Genomic DNA, 22,454 nt, shown 5'->3' with positions numbered 1-22,454 from the left:
ATAGCCTAGGCTATATTAAAACATTTAGGCAACCTGTAAACAAATATGTCGATATATCTATGCTAAATACTGTACACTGTTCAGCGGAACCCAGATAAATGCTAGCCTACTGTTTGACTTCGGATGATATTTCATTAAGCATTTGAGAACGTATTTTTTATTATTTTATTTTTTACAATCTGAATATCACAATTACGCTCCTGACGTAAAAACTAATTTTTAAACAGCATGTAGGCTATTAAATGTAAAGCAACATTGCGCAGTGAATTGTTTGGAAATAGCGATTTAAAATCATGAACATGAGATAAAAAAAAAAAAAAAAAATAGCCTAAATCATGAGAAAAAAACAACTAATACAACCAATAATATCAAAATAATAATAATAAAAATAAGCCCGTAATAATAGGCCTATTTAGTAGTTTTGTTTGAAAAGCAAACTAATAAACAAACGACACTGATATTGACAATGAATTTCAGAGCTATTAAGAACAACTGTTTAAAATTACTTTCCTTCAACTGAAACATTTTACAAAGTTGAAATGTTTCGTTTTATCATCATAAACTGCAGAATTTACCCATGCATATTTCCAAACCTGTATTTGCTAAGGCAAAATGTCAAACCCGCGCAATAACACGAGCAAACCTCCGAATTGCAATAATGCAAAGTGAATTTGACATGCAGTGTTGGCTATCACTGAGGGTAATATTGTGATATTCTGTGAAGCAAAATTCTGATGTTTATGCTTCTGCGGCATCTTAAGATGAAAGAGACCAGCTGTATTATTTAAGCTCTTTCCTATAGCTATGGCCTTAAAAATCGTTTCCAAAACTTGATTCAACAAAATATTATGCTGCCTGCAGTTTGTTTACAGATCTTTTTATTTCACGCAACTGATAATAGGCGTGTGTAAATGTGACAGGGAGGTGCGGCCAGAGGAGTGAGAACACGAGCAAAAGTTCCACCCTCACTGAGGAAAACAAAAGTTTGAGTTAAAACATGGTCACGGCGTGCATTGAGCTGCAGCAGCCGTGTGTGGATTAATGCTCGCTATACAGGACATATAAGAGTGGATAGCCTACTGGATACAATGTACTGGAAAAATGAACAAACCACTGCGAAAGAAAGTCCAAGCAAGAACAATGTAAGTGACACTTTAATTAGCCTACATTTTCAAATGTCTTTTCGTGTATTGTCTCTTTATTGTCTGCTACTTCAATTTCTTTAGAATGTTAGCTATTAATAAATCCTGATAGCGAAGTGGCCTTCTCTGATATTTAGGCTACATATTGTGGAATATTTTCAATAATAAAAATAATCACGATATTTTAAGTAGGCCTATTAAAAACTAACGCTGCAGACGCACTGTTTCATTTTGCATCACGCAATAAACTATTATTTACTCTTCTGTATGTCAGCGCGAGCTGAAACTGCCTTCTGAATTACGGTACCATCCTCAGCTGTGCCTCAAGCAACGCCTGCGCGCAATTAATATAAATTAACTGATTGGGATTTGTTTTCTTCTTTTTCAAGGCGACAAGTCGGGTTTTAAGAGAGTTTGGAAATAGTTTAGGTAAAAATAAATAAAAAAAGAATTAAAAAACAAGGGGAAAAAAACAGTCAGTTTGGACAGCACCAGAAGTATACAGAAGACGACAGGAAAAACCGTTCATTTTACCTGTGGAGTTTCAGTGCTTGAAATGAAGAGGATGACGCTTTGCGTTAAACAGCGCCCGTGTTTCTGCATCGCCCCTCGCTCGCGTGTGAAGGTTGTCATAGTGAAACGAGTGGTCGTTAATGGGTCGCTCGGCCGCGGCGCGGAGGTTAAAAGGCGGCGGCGCGGACGAGCGCGCGATACAGTGTGTGTCTCCGAACTACTCTCGTCTCGTCATGCCCGCGCGCTGCGGAGGTTCAGTCCTCTACACACCGCTGACAAACCCGCCGGTATTTACCAGTCACAACTCTTTTTACGCATTTCTGGAGATGGGGGATACTGTTATATATTTTAAGTTTTAGTCAAAGGCTTCAGAATATTATTTAGGAACGCCACTAACCTGCTGTTTCCTAAGCCTGAACTTTCATCCCTAAACAACTTTTTAGAATTCTAATTGTTTACTTGTGTTCTTCATGTAGGCCTAGCCTATTTATAAGAAACATAATGCGCGTAGGCTAATCTTTGTTTGATTTTTAGGATAAACCCCAGGAGCTGTTTGAGGAGGTGTCGTGTTCGTCGTCGCTTTCTTTGTCGCCCAGCTCTTCACCTCATGCCATGACAGAGAAAGCCGTCTGTACCAGCTGTGGAACTGAGATCGTCGACAAATATCTGCTCAAGGTACGCATTAAATATTTATGTTTATTCAGACAAGTGACATATTAGGCTACATTACTGAATAGTTCAGCTCTGGGACGCAGGGAGTTTGCCCAGTATTTATATACAAGTGTAACATTTTAAGACCGTAAACCGTATCTCCATGCATGCTAAAATATTAGACGCGTAATTGAAAACTGTTGCTTTTCCTCCTCAGGTGAACGACATGTGCTGGCACGTGAGATGCCTGTCGTGCAGCGTGTGCCAAACATCTCTGGGCAGACACATTAGCTGCTATATAAAAGAAAAGGAGATATTCTGTAAATTGGACTACTTCAGGTAAAAAAAAAAAAAAAAATTCTCTTTTACTAATTTGTCAAATAAATGGGCTACTTAAAATATTGTTTAAAGTGCTGTCAGGCGGCCGTTGGACGACCAAAAATATTTTCTGTTCAGTGCACTGTGCGCGCGTTTTTGTTTTGAAGTTACAAAATAACTGTTTACAGCATTTCCAAACTGGTGAAGCTTTCGCATAATTCTTATTTTGTGACTAAACATTTTGTAGTTTTCTACACTTTCAAAAATAAAGGTTCTTTATTTGCATCTATAGTTCCATGAAGAACCTTTAAAATTCATAGAACATTTCCACTGCACAAAAGGTTCTTCATTGTGAATTTTTTTGGGGGGAATATTAAAATTCTTCACACTAGAAAAAAGAAAAGAAAAAAAGGTTCTATGGCATTATTACGGAAAAAAAACAACCCTTGGGGCCTTTATATTTAAGTGTACCTAAACCTTGAATGCTTTCCTCTGTAAATTCTATAATCTACATGGACAATAGTCAGCCAATGTTTTCATTCCATCCCTGTGGTTTTTCCTGGAGTGCCGTATCTCCACCAAACAACCGCTGTCAGCCTCACTAAAAGAAGTGCCACAAAAGCTTGTTTACCTTTTAAAGATGGAAGTTTTTATCAATTTTTTTGGTTCTGGCAGGAAATATGGAACCCGTTGCGCTCACTGTGGCAGGAACATCCATTCAAACGACTGGGTCCGCAGAGCAAAAGGGAACACCTACCACCTGGCTTGTTTTGCTTGCTTCTCCTGCAAAAGACAGCTGTCCACTGGAGAAGAGTTCGCCTTGGTGGATGAGAGGGTTCTGTGTCGTGTGCACTACGACTGCATGTTGGACAACCTCAAACGCGCCATGGAGAATGGTTAGACGCTTGACATTATACAGCCTAAATGGACATTTTCAAGCTTTCAGAATAAACAAACCGTTTATTCCATCTCCATTCATTCAGATCTTATGGAACCACAGCTTAAGTTTACTTCCGCTCTTTCTTATGTGGTTTGCCGTAGGAAAAGGAGTGAATGTGGAGGGAGCCGTTCCCTCAGAGCAGGAAGTAAATCAGCCTAAACCAGCCAAGAGGGCACGCACAAGTTTCACAGCTGACCAGCTACAGGTTAATACTCAAATCTCTTCTGAAATTTTTATATATAAAAAAATGGGGCTGTGAAACGGTTAATCGCATCCAAAATATATATATGTATGAGTGGTTTATTGTTCTTGTAATGGTTGCTTGACATTAGTCTTTGTTTTTTGTTTTTTTATAATTGTGTTTTTTTTTTTTTCAAGGTAATGCAAACTCAATTTGCTCAGGACAACAATCCAGATGCCCAGACTTTACAAAAGTTGGCAGAAAGAACCGGTCTAAGCCGGAGAGTTATTCAGGTATAATGCAAGTGTGTCTTTGTTTTGTTTTTGTTTTTAAGTGCACTGGACTTTAAGTAGACTCAACTTGGATGTTTAAGTAATTTTAACTTAAATTACATTAAACTGACTTAGTTGAATCTTGGATAACTTTTAAAATTGATGAAATGAAGCAATGTAAAAACAATTGTTGCCATAACACACTGTAAAAAATTATGATCAAAGTTGACTAAGTTCATTTCTTATTTTGTGCCATGTATGCTGACAATTACTTAAGTGTTTTAGCGTGTTAAGTATTAATTTGATTTGCAAGGGGCTTATTTTTGTTTGCTGTAATTCTGTGTGCATCAATGAATTTTCACTGTACTGTCAATAAACATGTTTTGCTTCCTCTGCCTTCCGCTCAGGTTTGGTTCCAGAACTGTCGAGCTCGTCATAAGAAGCACGTCAGCCCAAATCACTCTTCAGCCGCACCAGTGTCATCTCTGCAGTCTGCTCAGCTCTCTCCTCCTCTAATAGATGAACTTCAGTACACTGCTTTTGCCCCTGTGGACAACCCTATGCTGACTGCACTACACTCCTATATGGATGGTACATTCCTCTCGTGGAATATTAACTGTATTCAGCTTGACTCCGCTAGCTTGATTTAATTTTGTGCATATGCTGACGAGCTCTTCATTGAGGTTTTGAGACTGAACATTGAATTTTTCGTCCTTGTAGTCCACTCTCCTACTTCACTGGTGCTGCAGCCTCTCTTGCCCCACTCGATGACACAGCTGCCCATCAGCCACGCCTGAGACGCCCACCGCCACACGGTCAGGTCAGAGGACCGCACGAGGAAATACTGATTCTACTATTGACTTGAGTCTTGAACAAGACCCGTGTTACTTTATCTTTCATGGGCACTTACTGAAGGATATCTGTCTTGCAATGATCGAAAAGAAAAGTCTCTCTAATTGTGAAAAGAGCCTGAAGTTTTTGTTTAATATATTATATATCTATATCTATATAGTGATGGAATAAATGGCATTTAATTTATTTCTTGTATGTGACTGAGCACTTTGTTTTAAAATAAATCTACCATGGAATTCTTAGTTTCTGGTTTAGTCGACGCACATTGTTTTGTTTGATGGTTCTAAAGAAAATGGGAAGGTGAAGAAAAGCCAATAAAATCTGATTTGCCTCTAGCATTGATCAAATTAAAGCGGTTGGTGTAATTATTATTTGTTTAGTGTCTCTGCTTAAGAACTTTGAGTTGAATCAGATGTTTCCGAATTGTTTTGGGATTATGTATGGCTAGAAAGTTTTCTATGCTGCCTTTTTCTCACATTTGTTCTTGAGCAACAATCTAGACTAGTCATTAAATGCTAGTTTACAATTGAATTAAACCGATACTTATGAACTGAAGGGAGGAAACATTTAAGCTTATCTTTTTAGGCTTATCTTATTAAATGCAAACAAATGTTTCAGAAATGCCCATTACTTGACATCTTGGTCTGTATAATGCTCTACAATTTTGGTTTCTTTGCGACTGACAGTGTTTTACCGCATGTTCTTGCACTTTAACATGTCAATCATTTTGATATTTTAGTCTGCTATCTTTTATGGTCACTGGAAGATTGACCAATTTTGGTATAGATCTAAAGATGCAGTTTGCAAAGCCATCAATCCTTGCATTAAACATAAGAAATCAGTGAATAATTTGTATCTGCTGCTATTATCGTATGCAGCAGGACGACGGCTGTTTATTTCCCGTTAGCCATCTTGAGGATTTTTCTCAGCGAGCTGGTCGTGTAAAAGGGTCGAGCAGCTGATCCATTTTCCTCCAGGTCTAGAGCTGGAAGTAGACACAACTTGTGTCACACAAGGATGCTTATACGTGCATGTCTTTGTGTTTAACTTATCCCAAACAGAGCGATTTCCGTTTACTCTGGTGTTATGTTACTTGAAGGCATTCGTTACTGTTAAAATATCACTCTAGGGTTAAGCGTATAGTCTGCTAATGGTTTTTGATGAGAGATCCACAAAACACATTTTTTGAAAAATTGGCAGTGTTGAAGCTTTAATGCATTTCAATGGCAGTTTAATAAAGGGAATTAAATCCTGAGAAATAATGTTTATTAGTGAGAGATTCATCACAGCTGTGCCGTATTGTTTGACAACTTAGGATAAAGAAAAAAAATTCCTTTGAGATATTTGTAATGTGCAAAATAGACCTGAGGGAAGTCATTCAGGGAAGGTATTCTTTAAATAGTTTTATTAATTTATATATAAAAAAAAAAATCACAATTCCATTTTGTGGTACAAAAGTACAAATACAATAAATACCCACTCCTACAACATTACAAAAGTGTTTTAATCTAGGATTATAAAACCATAGCACTTTAATCTTGTATCTCACAGTACAAATAAACCTAAATGACTTTTTTTGAGAAGGACAGTTCTTTTATATTTCCAATTATTCTCAAAAAGATCCTTAAAAGGGGACCAACAAAAAACAACAATGGTTTGGTTCTTTTATCTTCCTCAGGAAATAAATTGTTACAGGAGTAGAAGTGCTTATTCTTCTCTCAATCTCACTCGCCGGTCCTGAAGGAAGCATTTAGAAACGCACTTTGTCTACTGTCCTTCTGCAAGCCAGATGACTCCCAATCACTTCAACTACACAGAAAAGAAAATGCTATGAAAGCCCTTTGCTGATTTCAGATAAAGAGTGCTTTTTTAAAGTCTTCCAAACCTCACGTTAATCATCTGTTAAAGTATTTTGAGCAGGGAAAACTGACATGCATTCATGAGTCCCAAATACAGTGGCACAGCACACATACGAGTAGTGATGTGTTCATTATTTACATGGAAATAAACCACGGTTTGCGTTTCGACATGACAATGTAAGAGACATTCAATAATTATCACCATTAAATTTTAATGAATTCCTCTGCCTGTGCGTCATATTCAGAGGAGCGTTTCATTGAACCGAAAATATTATCGAACTGATCTGGAAGACTGGTTACATTATTTACTGTACATGTTGCTTTAAATTCAGTGATGAGGGTTTAAAGAAAACCAGACTGAACACCTAGAGCTCAAAGAAAGAATGTTGCCTTAAGATAATGGATGCAACTAAGAGATGCCTAGGCTGCGTCCGAAATCACATACTCTCTTGAGTAGGAACTTGTTTTGAGTAAGTTATTTCACAAGTGCTAAAAAAAAAAGTATGTTCTATATAGTATGACTGTAATCAGGTCATACTACATTCGCCATGTTGTCATTATCACGTGACCTACTAGCGTCAGTTGCGTCGCTTCACTGCCACTCATAAATCCTCTCCCGTGGCCTCATGGGATAGTAAAGTGTCCATCGCATGCACACTTCAAAATCTCACTGGAAGAAGCAGCTCTTTTATGAGTACGGTGAAGTTGGACATATTTACAACACAAACTGTTTTCGCCTACTATATAGTAGTGAAGTATGCGATTTCAGATGCAGCCCTAGTTTTTATACACGAGTGTTTAGTCCATCTGATCTGCAGTTGAGCGACTGTGATACAGGAAATCTCTTTGCCCTCGATTACAACTGCAATGCTGAAGGTTCAGTTAATCGACAGCGTTTGTGACAGTGTTGATATAATAACAAAAATGAATGTCCACCTGTCCCTTCTCTTCTTTAAATAAGCCAAAATCTGGGTTACAGTGCGCAAACATTAAAATACTTGCCGTTTCAATAGGATATCCACAAGACGTGTGTTAACATGATGTCAGAATGTGTGTATATACAATTATACAATGCCATAAACCATTAAATGACAAAAAAACTTGAAAAATTATGTTACAACAGAAGAATTAATGTAAGTGCTTGTATAAAACTATAAGCTTTACAAATACACCAAATATGGGCCCATTCACTTTCATTGTACTGTTACTTTGATTTTTGCCTTTAAAAAAAAAAAAAAAAAAAACGAGGGACAAATTGAAATCAACATTATGTCACAAATGCGATGGATTGACTTAATCCAGAAAAAAATTCCTTCAATATATAATTTAAATGTACATTGAGCAAAATATTTTGATGATTAAATGTCAAATGGGATGCTGTTTACCAATGTGTGCATTGTTTTTTAAAAGGGGAAGTCCTTCAGGGATTGTGTGAAAACCATTTTAATGTCGTTTTAGCTGTAAAACCAGCTCTAATCGTACGTGAGAGAAGAAAACTGTATTCGATTAATCAGTCGTTCAGCTTTACGCTGAAATAGCGAACATCGACTCTCAAGCTGGGCTTCTTTTCTCAAGGTGTCCAATCTCAGGCAGCTTTTAAATGTCAGTAATCATTTCCCCAGAATAAGGCAGCAGTAAGAGGCAAACATGTTAGTATGCAGTGTAGGGTCTGTGTCTGAAAGGCCAAAGCTCCGTGTCCTGGGTTCGGTGCTGTTACAGTGCAGAGAGAGTCTTTGGTCTTTTCTTGAGGTGGATGGTCACGTCAACACTTCCCATAATCCTCAGCTCCCATTACAAAACGCAGTCCGCTTTAGCTATATTATACTGTAAGTTAATGCATGCTAAGTACGTAAGTCGAGTAAAGGTATTCTCATAGATTCGGAGGGTTTTTATCCGCGTGACTTCTTGGGGCTCAGCTCGGCTCTTCCCAGAATTCTTTTCAGGCCGGGAGACATGAGGAAAGGCTTGGCCGTTGTCCCGTCATTTCTCTCCAAGTCTTCGCCTGTGAACGCCGCACAGTGACGTACGATAACACAGAAAACGGAGAGAAATAGAGGTTGTAGTGCCTCAGGAAGTCAAATGTGTGAAAATCTGCCGTTTAGAAATATTTTTGCACAAAGAGTGAAAGTCTAAAGCCAGTGGTTTCAAGCTGGGAGAAGGTTCTAGAGGGACATAATCATTTCAAGCTACATAAATAGATGCTATAGTATCTATTATTCCATGCCAAAATTGATCACAACACTCAATGTATTTACTTATTTTTCAAAATAAAACAGAATATTATTTAAAAATATAATAATGCTAGCAATACTCACAGAAACAAAGGAACAAAGTGTCCACACACATTGCATAGACGCTGAAGAAGCTGTGCGCAATTAAGTATGAACCCAGTATTACTGTCTGTCAAAGAGAGAGAGACCTGCCAGTCAAAACAATATCTCAACCAGAAACTAGTTCCAGTTTAAAATAATAAATAATACCAAAGAGAAGTTCTCACCAAGAGAGGCACGCAGTAGTAATTCAACACGGGCACCTCCTCTTGGATGATGGGTATCTTGCGTGTAAAGAGGAGGAAGGCAATAACACCTGCAGGATATAATTGATGGAGCGCTCAACCACAAACCTCAGTGGACCGTCGCTCACTGTTACACTCTCGCGCCCTCGTGTGGTCAGAGGATATATGACCATACATGCAGGTCTGCTTAACTAGCCTACTGTTTACGTTAAATAAGTTTTTGCTACAAAAATAAATTAATTTATTAATTCACTAGCCATTTCTGTGAAGCATTACACTATGCATAAACATGTTGAGATGTAGTCTTGGAACTGGAATTTTAGCATAAAAGCTCAGCGGCAAACGTACACTTTCATAAAGCATTGCTAATGAAAATAAAACATATTTCTTTTATCTCAAACAGTACTGAAAACTACAGTTTGGGTTCAGAAAGATGTTCTCTTATGCTGACCAAGACTGCATTTATTTAATCCAAAATACAATAAACAGTGATATGATTCAAACAAATATTATTGTTTTCTATTTCAATTTATATTTTAAAATGTAATTTATTCATGTGATTGAAGCTGAATCATTTCAGCATCATTACTCCAGTCTTCAGTGTCATATGATCTTTTGAAATGACTAATGTATTGTACATATTTTAATATTAATTAAAATATTAATATTTTATGCTTATAATCAATTTGACATGGTCCTGTTGTTCATAATTTAATTAGGCCTACATCATTTGCAATGCTTCATGGGATGCACAGTCCATTATCTTTGTCTTTTATTCTGATTTTAATCAACTTTATTTTTTTAAAGTCCAAGTTAATAATGTTGCTAATTCATTTGACTGATGGTTTAGAACATTTTTATTTGTTTAATACTTATGGAAAAAAGGAATGGAAGAAATACTGCAGTAGCCTAGAAAGTGTAAACATTGATTCCCATAAATAACCTTATATAACAAACAAACCTCACAAAACTTTAGCGTAAAATGTTCTGATTTCGACATATTACATGAATTAGACAGCTACAACCACTCACCAACACTCCCTGCTATCAACAGTTTCCCCAGGAAGAGCAAGAAGTCTGTGACTTTGTCCAACACTGCCACCCTGCGGCAGAGAAGAGGAACTGCAGTAAGAGGACGGTCAGTTCTGATCTAACTGATAGAGAACCAGGATATTCTCACCTCACTACATTCCTCATTAATAAATAGAACGCCTCTCGCGCTGATGTGCAGAAGTTCTTTCCATAAATAGCAATCTAGTGTGAAACATACGTATATATTACATTCTTGTATAAAACTTTTATATAGTTTGTTATTGTGTATTTGATTGGGCAGTATGGCTGACTCTTACCATTATGTAAGCATTCCTGTTCATAAAGCGTATAAATCGCTCCAGACACCAGAAGCAGCACTTCAGACAGCAGAGCAGGAACCGTGCAAACACATTGTGAGCTCCTACACACACACACACACACACACACACACACACACACACACACACACACACACACACACACACACACACACACACACACACACACAGTTGGTTTCCATGTTTTATGAGGACTTTCCATAGGCACAATTATTTTATAGTGTACAAACTGCCTATCTATCTATCTATCTATCTATCTATCTATCTATCTATCTATCTATCTATCTATCTATCTATCTATCTATCTATCTATCTATCTATCTATATATCTATCTATCTATCTATCTATCTGTATGTATATATGTCTGTCTGTCTGTCTGTCTGTCTATCTATCTATCTATCTATCTATCTATCTGTCTGTCTGTCTATCTGTCAGTCTGTATGAATATATGTATGTCTGTCTGTCTGTCTGTCTGTCTGTCTATCTATCATCTGTCTATCTATTTACGTATCTATCTATCTGTCTATCTATCTATCATCTGTCTATCTATCTATCTGTCTGTCTATCTATTATCTGTCTATTTACGTATCTATCTATCTATCTATCTATCTGTATGTATATATGTATGTCTGTCTGTCTGTCTATCTATCTATCTATCTATCTATCTATCTATCTATCTATCTATCTGTCTGTCTGTCTATCTGTCAGTCTGTATGAATATATGTATGTCTGTCTGTCTGTCTGTCTATCTATCATCTGTCTATCTATTTACGTATCTATCTATCTATCTATCTGTCTATCTATCTATCATCTGTCTATCTATCTATCTGTCTGTCTATCTATTATCTGTCTATTTACGTATCTATCTATCTATCTATCTATATGTCTGTCTATCCATCTATCTGTCTGTCTGTCTGTCTATCTATCTATCTATCTATCTATCTATCTGTATGTCTGTCTATCTATTTACGTATCTATCTATCTGTCTATCTATCTATCTGTCTGTCTATCTATTATCTGTCTATTTACGTATCTATCTATCTATCTATATGTCTGTCTGTCTATCCATCTGTCTGTCTGTCTGTCTGTCTATCTATCTGTTTGTCTATCTATCTATCTGTATGTCTGTCTATCCATCTGTCTGTCTGTCTATCTATTATCTGTCTATTTACGTATCTATCTATCTATCTATCTATCTATCTATCTATCTATCTATATATCTGTCTGTCTGTCTATCTATCTATCCATCTGTATGTCTGTCTATCCATCTGTCTGTCTGTCTATCTATCTATCTCTGTCTGTCTGTCTATCTATCATCTGTCTATCTATTTACCTATCTGTCTGTCTATCTATCTATCTATCTATCTATCTATCTGTCTGTCTGTCTATCTGTCAGTCTGTATGTATATATGTATGTCTGTCTGTCTGTCTGTCTATCTATCATCTGTCTATCTATTTACGTATCTATCTATCTATCTATCTGTCTATCTATCTATCATCTGTCTATCTATCTATCTGTCTATCTATTATCTGTCTATTTACGTATCTATCTATCTATCTATCTATCTATCTATCTATCTATCTATCTATCTATCTATCTATCTATCTGTCTGTCTGTCTGTCTGTCTATCTATCTATATATCTGTCTATCCATCTGTCTGTCTGTCTGTCTGTCTATCTATCTATCTGTATGTCTGTCTATCCATCTGTCTGTCTGTCTGTCTGTCTATCTATCATCTGTCTATCTATTTACGTATATATCTATCTATCTATCTATCTATCTGTCTATCTATCATCTGTCTATCTATCTATCTATCTATCTGTCTGTCTGTCTATCTATTATCTGTCTATTTACGTATCTATCTATCTATCTATCTATCTATCTATCTATCTATCTATCTATCCATCTGTATGTCTGTCTATCCATCTGTCTGTCTGTCTATCTATCTATCTATCTATCTCTGTCTGTCTGTCTATCTATCACCTGTCTATCTATTTACCTATCTGTCTGTCTATCTATCATCTGTATGTCTATCTGTCTATCTATCTATCTATCTATCTATCTATCTATCTATCTATCTATCTATCTATCTATCTATCTATCTGTCTGTCTGTCTGTCTGTCTGTCTCTTTACTTATCTCTCTGTCTTCAAAAAGTACAAAGGCATAAGGACATAAAGCAACCTTTAAGTTTGTGGTCCAGATACTCCAGAATGACTCGGATGAGTTGAACCACTGCTAAGATGAGAGAGCCAAAAGCAAGAGAGCCTGTGTGATACCTGCAAAACACAGCACAGCTCGATGTTTCATCTCCAGGTCATGTTTTGAGCAATGCTTTGACTTCAGTAGGAAACACTGGAACTGTACCGTATGGCCCTGGAAAAAGAGGAGAACACTGGGCAGGCAGGGATGTCTGCGGGCTTCCTCCGGGCCCAGTAATACGAGGCGAACGCCCCGGCGATGGTGCACTGTCCCAGAGCAATGGTGAAATTAACCAGCCAGAGGAAGACCAGCAGATTACAGAGCTGGAGGATGAAGATGTAGCGATGGTACAAGCTCTCACCCCCATAAAAGGCAAAAAGGCACTGAGCACCTGGACACTGCTTGGTGATGTTGGTCCTGTTGAAGCTCTGTTGATAAGGAAAAAGCATAGCCATGCTAAATCATCACCAATGTATGAGGAAAAAATATATTTTATAACAACCCTTACATGTACAAATACTGACATTGCAATACAGTAATTCTAAAATCTTGCTATTTTCTGAAATGATTGTTGTTTTTTTAATGTACTGTTAACCATAACAATCAGCAACTTCTTTCATTTGTCAAGTTAATATCTATGCATTAATATCTATGTTTTTATTCCATTAAAAATGGACTATTCTTTCTCTGAAATATTAAATTACTTGTCATATAAATATATAAATAATTTATAAACCATTATAAATAACACATTTAGAAACAGATTTCTTTATTATGGAAACAATAAATAAATGACAACTTTTTAATGTGGGTAATATTTACAAGTACAAGTGTTGTTATCCTCTCTGTATCAGTACTTGACTGTGTTGAAGCTGTGAAGAACAGATCTCACCTCAGGATTGCAGGTTCGGTTGGCATACTTGCAGTTGGGATGGACTGATGTGACTTTGTAAACAGCATCACCAGAAGATGCAAGAAAGCTTCAGGTTTAATTAAGGTCTAAAGAAAATGTGGTACTGATGTGTGTCTGTTGCTTACATTTTTATGCCAATGTGGTCACTTTTTTATGCTGAAGTTCACATTATTAGCTGTTATAATAGTGGCTCCAACTGGAGGAAAAACAAACATTCAAGTGCAGCTAGACAGTGTGTATCATTCTTTTAATTCCCCTAAAACAACACAAATAGAAGTATGGGAATTAAATATTAACATAAACATGTTAAATTAACTATCTTATAATTGAGCTTCCTCAGATTTGCCACCCATATTTCCCAGCTTCATGAGGTGCATTCTGGGATGCTTTTTAAACACTACTGAAGGGGTTGAGAATGTATGCTGGACACTTGTTGGACAACTCACCCATTTCAATTTAATCTATTCAATATTTTCGTTTTGTATTTATAATTGCATGTATACCTGGCTTGACTTTCACCCAAAAATGAAAATTCTGTCATCATTTATTCACCCTCATGTTATTCCAAACCTGAATGAATTTCTTTCTTCTGCTGAACACAAAAGAAGATATTTTGGAGAATGTCTGTAACCAAACAGTTGATGAACCCATTAACTTCCATAGCATTTGTTTCCTCCATACTAAGTCAATGGGGTCCATCAACTGTTTGGTTTCCCATATTCTTCTTCTTTTGTGTTAAGCAGAAGAAACTAATTCATACAGGTTTAGAACAACTTAAGGGTGAGTAAATTTTGAGTGAACTGTCCCTTAAAAGGATTTGAGTGTTGTGCAGCAGTAAATGAAGAGGATACAGCGCAGTCATGGCCCAGTAGGCGATACAGATGGCCAGAAGCACAAAGGTGATGATGGGGTAGAACAGAGCGGACATGATGTAACTGATGGCCCTGCAGAGACACACACACACACACACACACACACACACACACACACACACACACACACACACACACACACACACACACACACACACACACACACACACACACACACACACACACACACACAGATTATCAGAGCAGCTGTTATTCTCTCTGCACACACATGAAGTCAGACAGAGATACAAACAGAGACTCACCTGCTGCCCTCTCTGAGCAGAGCGATAGCAATGCGAACCCGCTTTCTCAGGAATATGAGTATTAAGACTATGGAGAATTCAGTCAAACCCAGAGTCACCACTAAGAGGAACAGAAGAACACATGAAACAAGGAGTAACGAAGAAATTCAAAGCCCCGAAGTGCAGTCAGTTACTGAAGACCGAATCTCTTACTGAAGACTAGCCATGTCTGACTGAGTTGTAAGTAGACGTGGAGGTCAGTCTGGAAGCCGATGTCAGAGATGGTGACGTCCGCTCCGGGGGTCTTCCTGAGAACAGTGAACTCCCAGTAACAGTGCCAGATACCTGCAAACAAGAGAAGGACGTGTTTCACATTGTGCAGAACAGATATTCAGTAAATCCAGATGATAAAATCTGTTTATGTTCTACACAAATTTGGGCTTGAGATTATAATTATCTGTGAAATGTGATTTCATTTAATTAAAAAATTAATTGTGATGAATTAAATGTTATTACATGCAAATTTGATTTCTCGACAACCTTTCTTTGTAATTATTCTTAATAGTCAACATCTGATATCCATTTCATAATTTATGGCTGTTATAAAGGAAAATACTCACTGTAGTAATCCAGAAATCATGTTAATTTCTGTTCAGAGCTGCGGTTGAGTTACACAATAGAAACGCTGCCAGAGTTAACACAGTTGGCACTAGTGATTATGATGTTAAATAGGCCAAGTCATTAAACAGCATATGTTGTCATTATGACTTGCAGGGCTCTAAGTGCCACTAAGTTCTACAGATGGTGACACCATCACCTGATTTGATAGCACTTCTATAGTATCATTCTGAACTGACCAACAGCTTCAGAGATTATAAAAGGAGCGCTCTTTACTTGCTTTGTGTGTAATTCAGCTGCAATTTGAAGAAAAAAAAAGTTTTTGTTTTTCATAAGATTTTGTGATAAATTTTTCCTACTTCAGTACAAAAAATGCCAAACTTTGACAAAAAAAATAAATAATAATATTTCTTGATGATCTGATATTAATATAATATAGTGATTTTATAATGTCTAAATATAAATCAAAAGCAAAACGTGGGATTGGAAACGACTGATAAGTCAATATGTGTTCCTCTGCTGCCATCTACTGGTTACAGAGGTATTTTATTTTTAAATAAAAGTTTAAATAAAAGTGTTAGTTTTCCTAAATCTTGAAACTTTTAGTTTTACAAATAGGGACAATCTTTGAAAGATGAACAAATAATGTTTTTTTGGTCTTCACATTAAAAATAACATTTAAATTGTACCAGCTCTGAGCTCGCGCTGAGCTGTCTATTGTTGGTCAGAGCTGAAAAACAGTCCGTTCTGCTCTGCTTAAATGAGTAGCGCACTTTTGTTTCCGTTTACCATTTTAAGTTTCTCATATGCAACAGAAATGGCAGCTCTTATCGGATGGGCAATGTGGTCAGACTAGTGCAACTAGTGCAAACTCTAACAAAATTTTATTCGCACTTGCAGGAAAAAAGGTTGCAGTCTGGAGCCATGACTTGGTAAACTATAAGCCATGTTGTGCTGGCTGTTTTTGCCTCCTTTTTTGGATGTTTGTTGACACATTTCCCCCCAATGAAATTACGTTCATTAGTGTGTTTAGTGTCACATGATCCTTCAGAAATCATTCTAATACACTGATTTGGTACTCAAGAAACATTTCTTATTATTATAAATGTTGAAATCAATTCCTGCTTAATATTTTTGTGGAAAACATTATATTTATATATATATTTAATTAAGATTCTTTGATGAATAGAAAGTTCAAAAGAACAGCATTTATTTGAAATAGATTTTTTTGTAACATTATAAATGTCTTGAGTGTCACTTTTGATCAATTTAATAATATAATAGGCCTATGAATAAAATGATTAATTTCTTTCAAAAATCATTAAAAATCATTTGAACATATATACTATAAATACTGACCGTAGGCCACGAGCAGGATAACAGCGATGATGATGAACCAGAGGAGGAAGCCTGCGGTGAATCGCAGCAGCAAGATGAAGATCAGACTGATGACCAGCGCTATGACCAGCCCTCTGTCACATTGAGAAACTCATGAGCACAGAGATATAGCATTTCTATACTGCAATACACACATTTAAAAGATTATTACAAATTAAGGTTTTTAATTAATATAATTTATATGCACCACATTAAAGGCACAGTTCAACCAAAAATAAAAAATCATTATTTATGGAAATGATGCTGAGATGATAGCCTGCTTACATCACTATCCAGTACCAACATCTGGCATAATCCTGCACAATCTTCATTCCCACCTCTTTTGCCTCATGGATACTTGTAATACCACTGCAGGGAAAATATGTATTTATAAGCACAAGTCATAAAAAATACATTAGATAATAAAGGGCTCAGAGTTTGTCAAAAAGAAGCTTTTACCACATCAACTGAATCAACTACTTCTAGAGCATTTTGTCTCATTAAATAGTGAAGATTATATACATACTTGGCTGCATCTCTGAGTTCAGTCACACTTCTGGCTGTGTCCAGTGCATCTTTGAAAGCGGTTTTGTTAGCTACTGTTAGGGTGCCATTTCTGGTGATGAAGTCTGGGAAGCAGCGCTGTAAAACTTTCATGTAAGTGAGGAAAAAAATAATGATCAACTGCTAAAGGAATAATAATAATGATACTCCAAATCAAAAAGTAAACAGCTATTCATTTCCGATGCAAATTAGGCCATATTATCTAAAATGTAACCTGCCACTCACTTACACTTGTGGTCAGAATTATTGGCACCCCTGGTAAATATGTTAAAGATGACGGTAAAAATAAATCTGCATTGTTTATCTTTTTGATCTTTCATTCAAAAAATGCGAAAAAGTACTTTTAACTTCCATTAAAGTAAAAAATTATTGAAAGTGGGGGTAAATCACATAATGATTTTTTTTTTTTTCTCCAAAACACGTTTGGAAATTTTTAAGAGTAAAATATCTCTGAAGTATATTCTCATTAATATTAATTGTTTTTAGCACACTATAGGAACATGAAATTGTCTAGCTATGACTTCCTGTTTCACAGTATATAAATATGAGGAAACACAAAGGCCAAATTCCCTTAATCATCCATCACAATGAGTAAAACCAAAGAAAATAGTTCTGTTGTGCAACATAAAATTGTTGAGCATCACAAAATAGAAAGTGGTTGTAAGAAAATAGATAAAGCATTGAAAATTCCCATTTCCACCATCAGGGCAATAATTAAGAAGTTCCAATCAACTAAAGATGTTACAAATCTGCCTGGAAGAGGACATGTGTAAATATCGTCATAATGCACGGCGAGAAGGAAGGTTTGAGTGGCACAAAGACTCTCCAAGGATCACAGATGGGGAATTGCAGAGATTAGTTAAGTCTTGGGGTCAGAAAGCCTAAATATATATATATTTTAAATAAAACAACCCCACATAACCACATGGGAGGGTTTCAAGAAAAATCCCAAAAACAATCTCCAGCAAATTCAGTTGTTAGACACGACTAAAACCTGACGGCCACTGCTAGAAATCTTATAATGGGCCGTGGTTGGATCTTCCATCAGGACAACGATCCAAAACAAACATCAAAATCAACACAAAAATGTGTTACGGAGCACAAAATGAAGCTTCTGCCATGACCGTCCCAGTTCCCTGACCTGATGAGTGGAGTGATCTGAAGAGGAGAAGCACCAACATGGAGCTGGGAATCTGAAGGATCTGGAGAGATTCTGTATAGAGGAATGGTCTCTGATCTTGTGTCATGTGTTCTCCAAACTCATCAGGCATTATAGAAGAAAACTCAGAGCTGTTATCTTGGCAAAAGAAGGTTGCAAAAAGTGTTTAATAAAAAGGTGCCAATAATTATGGCCAACGTGTTTTGGAGAAAAACATTTATTTCCTAATGTGATTTACACCCCACTTTCAATTATTTTACTTCAATGAAAGGTTAGAGTTGTTGTTTTTTTAATGAAAGATCAAAAGGATAAACAATGCAGATTTATTTTTTTATTTACCAGGGGTGTCAATAATTCTGACCACAACTGTACTGAAATATACTGACAAAAAAGCAATGAAAAGAAGAGTATGTGTGCTTATTAAGCAGTTTACCTTTTTCCCTCATTATTACAAAAATGTAGGCAAAATGTCTCAGGTTACGTATGAAACCTGCTTCCCTGAGAGGGGAAATCGACACTGCGTCATAGTGTTGGCGCTATGGGGGGAACGCTTCCGCTAAATGTGCCAATCTGATTGGCTGAACGTATGGATGTCGTGAAGTAGATATTGTCCATAAAGAGATGCCAGAAATGCATGTCGACAGATTCAATCTGTCTGAAGAGGACACACGGGCATAGCCGGGGTTTGGCAACATCTTGTTCCCTTCTCAGGGAACTGGGTTACATATGTAACCTGAGACGTTCTCTTTTGAGCGGAACTCGACACTGCGTTTGCTGTTGACGCGATGGGAACATCAATTCCAACGCCACCACACCCAAGGCAACAGAGCCTACCCACAAGGCTTTGTAAAGGCACAGATGCTTGTTGAGCACAGACTGGACTTGGGTCAACCCTGAAGGATACAGGATAGTTGTATAAAAGTTAGTCATCATTTTCTTTTCTTTAAGACTGTTCATAACTTTTTTAAGCCAGTTACATAAAAATGTAAATTGGCCTAATTTGATACTGAAAAGTAAGACTGACTGCCCCTTGACTAACTGCTATTGGGTCATACTAGATCTTTAGACACTGAGTGTGTTTACATGCACCCTCATAATGCGATTATAATGAGATTTTGGCAATAATGCAATAAACTTTACCTCATGTAAACGCAATACTTCTATCAAATTAATGCAATTAAGCTCTTAATCGTAGTAACCATATTCGCTTTAAACTATGTGGTGTACGATGATTTTAATTACAATAAACAGCCATGTAAACACCTCACTCTCATTATTACGGCTCTGACCAAAGTGCACATGTGCTGGGCTCTACCGAATGCCCTGTGTTGTTCACACAACTTCATGAATGAACTCTGTGACATTATTCTGAAGTTTTCTCTTCTCCAAATCACTAAACTTGTCAACACAACTCGCTGCACAGTCTCTGCTCCAGTACAATATCCAGTACATCCATAAAAATGTAACATCCGGTAACAAGCTAAATGCCCATCTGAGCGTGTGGTATTACCACACTTATTATCAAATAATCAGAATAGTAAAAATTGCATGTAAACTGGAGTGAAGAGTTCTGCTCGTGTCATGTAAACATCTTACTCTGATTATTAATCGCATCATTGGTGCACATGTAAACGTAGTCATTTTCTTAACATAATGGCTATATTTATCCAGCTGGCCCCTGGGGTTGAATCTGTCCAAACTAATGAACCTGATGACTGTGTGCGAACAGGACCAGCCTGCTGCATCACAAACACCCTGTAAAGGTACACCCCTCGAAAAAAGCTTAGGAAGACACTACACTCCTAGGGGAGTGAGTCGTGATCCCTATGGTGAAGCCATTCTGCATACCTCATAGGAGAGGGTCATAGCATCTGTAATCCAATGCAGCATACGCTGCTTGGTGACCGCATTACCGGCCACCAAAGCATACTAGAAGCTGAGAGGATCAATGCCACTGGCCTGAGTGGTGGACATAGATCCTCAGAGCACAGACAGGGCATAGCAGGTGGAGGCTCTCTTGCTCCAGCATCTCATGAGGGAGGAAAGAAAGGCTGCAAAGTGACCGGCTGAGGAGCTGCAGGTACTTTTGGAATGTAGTCCGGTCTGGGGTGCAAAATAACACTGACATCACCTGGAGCAAAATCTAAGCAGGAGGCGACTAATGAAAGGCCAGGAGGTCTCCTAATCTCTTAAATAATGTTAATGCAAACAGCAGAGCCATTTGAGTCAGCGTTTTCTCTAAGACCGACTCCAAGGGCTCAAAAGCGGCTTCTGTTAAGGTTCCTAGGACCAATGCTATGCGTCTTGCAAAGAGGGATCTTGCGACCAGCAGATGCAAGAATCGTGACACCAGGGGATGCCTCCCAACCGAGGCTCCGTCCAAAGGCATGTGGCTAGCGGAAATACCAAACCACAAAGACCTTTACGGTGGATGTAGATACGTTCTTGAAGTAACTGGGTTCACCTCATGTTGTCCACACCATGTTACAAAAAGTTGCCATTTCAGGGCATACAACTTGTCTCAGTGACCTCAGCCAAAAGACCAGAATCTATGAGCTTGTACCCCTCAGGGGCCAGACCTTCTAGATCTCCGGCCGAGGATTAAATATCGTCACCTGAGAGAGAGGATTTCTCCAGATCGAGATCTCTCAGGGGAGGCCGTCCAGAAAAGACACTAGGTCCACAAACCAAACTCGGGCCGACCAGACGGGAACAACAAGAAGGAGACAAACTCAGTCCTGGCGAGCCCTTGCAGGGGCTTGGCCCTCATCCCTTGAGAAAAAAGCCAAGCGGGATCAGAGCTTGCGAATGGTGAAACGCTTGCAATGCTGACAGTCAGCACCATTTTATCCCCAAGGACTGACCTAGCATGTTCCTCTCCCATACACATGATGATAAAGCGGGGGGAATGGCATCACACACTTCCTGTATCTCAACACTGATATTGTACAGCTTAACTCCTCACTTGAGACACACACACAGGATTTCAGAGAAATGCGCATAGCAAACATTCGGCTTCTGAAGAAACTGTCGAAACGGCATCTGGCATCTATTAATGTACTTGGAGACGCACTACGCAAAGTCACGATTTCCATAGATTCAGCCAATCAGATTGGCATGTTTAGACACATGCTTTAGACATCAGCTCACGTGGGAGCATTCCCCCTATAGCGTGAACACCATGACACAGCATTGAGTTCCACTCAAAAGGGAGCCTGACCCAAACATTTACTTTGTTATCAAAATGGGGGCATACCATAGACTTTCTACAGAGCACACATACACACGTGGTGTTTTCATGTTTTATTGGGACATCCATAGAGAAAGATATTTATACTGAACAAACTGTATATTCTATCCCCTAACCCTAAATCTCCCCCTAACCCTACCCATAAAACTTTCAGCATTTTTACATTTTCAAAAAACATCACTTAGTGTGATTTATACACTATTTCCCCATTTCCTCATGGGGACCAAAACATTTCACAACAAGGACAAGGATTTTGGATATTGCCATCCTTGTGGGGACATTTTGTCCCCACAATGTAGGGTTTGCCAGGACACACACACACAAACAGCACTTACATGGTCGGCTTGGCACTATCATTGATGGACAGTCCTCATCTCGCAGCACTTGTGTCACAGACTGCAATAAAAAAAAAAGAGTTTTCCTTAAACAACTCCACTGTATGACAGCATACAACTCTATCAATGTTAGCAAGTCAGTTATTTGATAAATGACTCCTCGCTATTCCAAGGACCCATTTACATCCATTATGGGTATGAACATTAGAAGATAAGACATAGTAACCAGTGCAAAACCATCAGTCTGACATCAGCTGGAGCATAACATTCTTTAAAGTAAAGTTCACTACTCACTTATACAGAAAAAC

General features: G+C 37.7%; 2 protein-coding genes across 4 annotated transcripts in view; one reads left to right on the top strand and one right to left on the bottom strand.

Annotated features, from left to right (window-relative positions):
• Positions 1-964: 964 nt before the first annotated feature.
• Positions 965-5,111, top strand: lhx8a (LIM homeobox 8a). The gene is made up of 8 exons (XM_082172829.1): positions 965-1,142; positions 2,190-2,330; positions 2,524-2,645; positions 3,300-3,520; positions 3,666-3,769; positions 3,943-4,038; positions 4,425-4,608; positions 4,738-5,111. The coding sequence occupies exons 1-8, from the start codon at positions 1,089-1,091 to the stop codon at positions 4,812-4,814; spliced, it is 999 nt and encodes a 332-aa protein (XP_082028955.1). The 5' UTR covers positions 965-1,088; the 3' UTR covers positions 4,815-5,111.
• A 495-nt stretch (positions 5,112-5,606) lies between these two features.
• slc44a5a (solute carrier family 44 member 5a) overlaps positions 5,607-22,454 on the bottom strand; it is a 92,556-nt gene continuing 75,708 nt past the window's right edge. The window contains exons 7-22 of one of the 3 annotated variants that reach the window (XM_082172470.1): positions 22,147-22,207; positions 17,365-17,488; positions 17,124-17,207; positions 16,821-16,933; positions 15,057-15,188; positions 14,865-14,964; positions 14,581-14,673; positions 13,709-13,796; positions 12,982-13,244; positions 12,799-12,893; positions 10,593-10,696; positions 10,424-10,497; positions 10,276-10,346; positions 9,226-9,314; positions 9,044-9,128; positions 5,607-5,854 (exon numbers count right to left, since the gene is read on the bottom strand). In XM_082172470.1, the coding sequence (XP_082028596.1) occupies positions 5,763-5,854; positions 9,044-9,128; positions 9,226-9,314; positions 10,276-10,346; positions 10,424-10,497; positions 10,593-10,696; positions 12,799-12,893; positions 12,982-13,244; positions 13,709-13,796; positions 14,581-14,673; positions 14,865-14,964; positions 15,057-15,188; positions 16,821-16,933; positions 17,124-17,207; positions 17,365-17,488; positions 22,147-22,207 (1,668 nt within the window). In that variant the 3' untranslated portion in view covers positions 5,607-5,762. Of the gene's footprint in view, positions 5,855-6,212; positions 8,820-9,043; positions 9,129-9,225; positions 9,315-10,275; positions 10,347-10,423; positions 10,498-10,592; positions 10,697-12,798; positions 12,894-12,981; positions 13,245-13,708; positions 13,797-14,580; positions 14,674-14,864; positions 14,965-15,056; positions 15,189-16,820; positions 16,934-17,123; positions 17,208-17,364; positions 17,489-22,146; positions 22,208-22,454 lie in introns of those variants that run through there. The other 2 variants (XM_082172468.1, XM_082172469.1) reach the window with 2 other exon arrangements.

This window comes from Leuciscus leuciscus (assembly GCF_965113295.1).
Source record: "Leuciscus leuciscus genome assembly, chromosome: 6".
Lineage (NCBI taxonomy): Eukaryota > Metazoa > Chordata > Actinopteri > Cypriniformes > Leuciscidae > Leuciscus > Leuciscus leuciscus.
Note: the sequence above shows the minus strand (reverse complement) of the source record. Positions and strands in the feature narration are given on the sequence as shown.